Source organism: Tupaia chinensis, unplaced genomic scaffold (assembly GCF_000334495.1).
Source record: "Tupaia chinensis unplaced genomic scaffold, TupChi_1.0 Scaffold000054_1, whole genome shotgun sequence".
Classification (NCBI taxonomy): domain Eukaryota; kingdom Metazoa; phylum Chordata; class Mammalia; order Scandentia; family Tupaiidae; genus Tupaia; species Tupaia belangeri.
In genome coordinates this window covers 10067644-10069200 of record NW_006159512.1, presented here as the reverse complement: position 1 = coordinate 10069200, position 1557 = coordinate 10067644, and the positions used below count along the sequence as shown (strand labels likewise).

Here is a 1557-nt window from a genome sequence, read left to right as displayed (position 1 = left end):
TTCCTGGCAAGCACATGTGCCCTATAGCAAAAACCTCTAAAAAAAAAAAAAGAAAAGAAAAGAAAAACAGAAAAATACATCATGACTGTCCCAACGATCTAATAGTTAGAAGAAACCACTGGGTGAAGGAAAGCACGTGCACACAGAAAAGGAGCAGTCCGTTAATAGAGAGATGCGTTTCATTATAGCGGTGAGCCCCGCACACAGCAGTCGGCCACACAGAATGAGGACAGGTTCACTGCAATGCGACGCGCTTTCTTTGATTTTCAGGACTCGTCACGAGGCTGCGGTACCCAGTCAGTACCAAGGGGAGGAATGCGCCCACCACGGCGGGGTTCAGCTATGGTAACTCGCGGGCTGCTTCTCCTGGAGGGGGGTCTGTCACTCCGGGGCGGTTTAGACCGGTCCAGCTGCACAGTGGGACTGCCTTGGAAGTTTACCGCGCGGGTCTTAGGTGACTGCGCCCACAGTGTAGCAGTCCTAGGGTTTCTGTTCTTGTCGTTATCCGTCATCAGAGGGAGACGTCTCATCAGTGAGCGCTTTATCATGTCACATCTAATGTAAGCGGAAGCCCTTCCCTTTCTTCCTGGCATTGGTCACTCACAGATGGCGGTGACAGAGAAGGCTTGAACCGCATTGTCTGTGTTGCATCTGGCAAAAACCTTACCTTACCAAAAATCAAAAGAGAAAAAATCCCAGGGGAAGGAGTGGAAGTCATTGTTTATTTTTATATTTTTATTTGTTTTTTGAGAGGTTTTTACTAGAGGGCATGTACACTCTCTGGAGAGACAGAAAACGAGAAATCGCCCCCCAGAGGGGATGGCCATGCTGCAATCCGTTCTCCTCCATTCATCTCTCAGGATCTTGGGCACACACACACACACACACACACGCACCTGGTGTGAGGTTTAAGTTACCAGGCCTGGGTCGAACCACAGTCAACTACGTGGGAGTCCAGTGTTGTAACCATTACGGCATTTCCTGGTCCCAGTAACTGCTTACTAAAAAACACCTTAACCTTCAGCTTCATTATTCGTCCATGACCGGCATTTTCTCCCCCTCATTTTACTTACACCACAGCAGCTTAGAAGGGGTGCCTCCTCCCCAGAAAGCCACTTTTCCTGACTGAGCTGCAGGCTGCAATCCTGCCCCGCGCTTTCCCAGCCATTGTTACAGTGTTTTCTGTAGCTCCGAGGAGGGGCCTGGCTGCGGTGTCTCTTCCTCTCCCGGGTCCCGCGGTTCTCCCAATGAACGCATTAACACCTTTCCTGTCTGTCCTACAGAGAAATGGGAGATCAACCCTTCCGAGCTGACCTTTATGCGGGAGCTGGGCAGCGGGCTGTTCGGGGTGGTGAGGCTGGGCAAGTGGCGAGCCCAGTACAAAGTGGCCATCAAGGCCATCCGCGAAGGCGCCATGTGTGAGGAGGACTTCATAGAGGAGGCCAAAGTGATGATGTGAGTTGCTGACTCCTTCCTAGCCGCCCTTCTGCTGTGGAAAGTGGCGCACGGCGCGAGCCCCGCGGGTCCCCTCCCCCCCGGTAACTACGCAGTGTGTCT

At 52.3% G+C, this 1557-nt stretch overlaps 1 protein-coding gene across 5 annotated transcripts in view; it reads left to right on the top strand.

Moving 5' to 3' along the window:
* The window catches only part of TEC (tec protein tyrosine kinase), a 166619-nt gene that overhangs the window by 147825 nt on the left and 17237 nt on the right, over positions 1-1557 (top strand). For 4 of the 5 annotated variants that reach the window (XM_006141445.3, XM_014591948.2, XM_014591942.2 and 1 more), the window contains exons 12-13: positions 271-345; positions 1284-1455. In XM_006141445.3, coding sequence (XP_006141507.1) covers positions 271-345; positions 1284-1455 — 247 coding nt within the window. The remainder of the gene's footprint in view (positions 1-270; positions 346-1283; positions 1456-1557) is intronic. The other variant, XM_014591939.2, reaches the window with a different exon arrangement.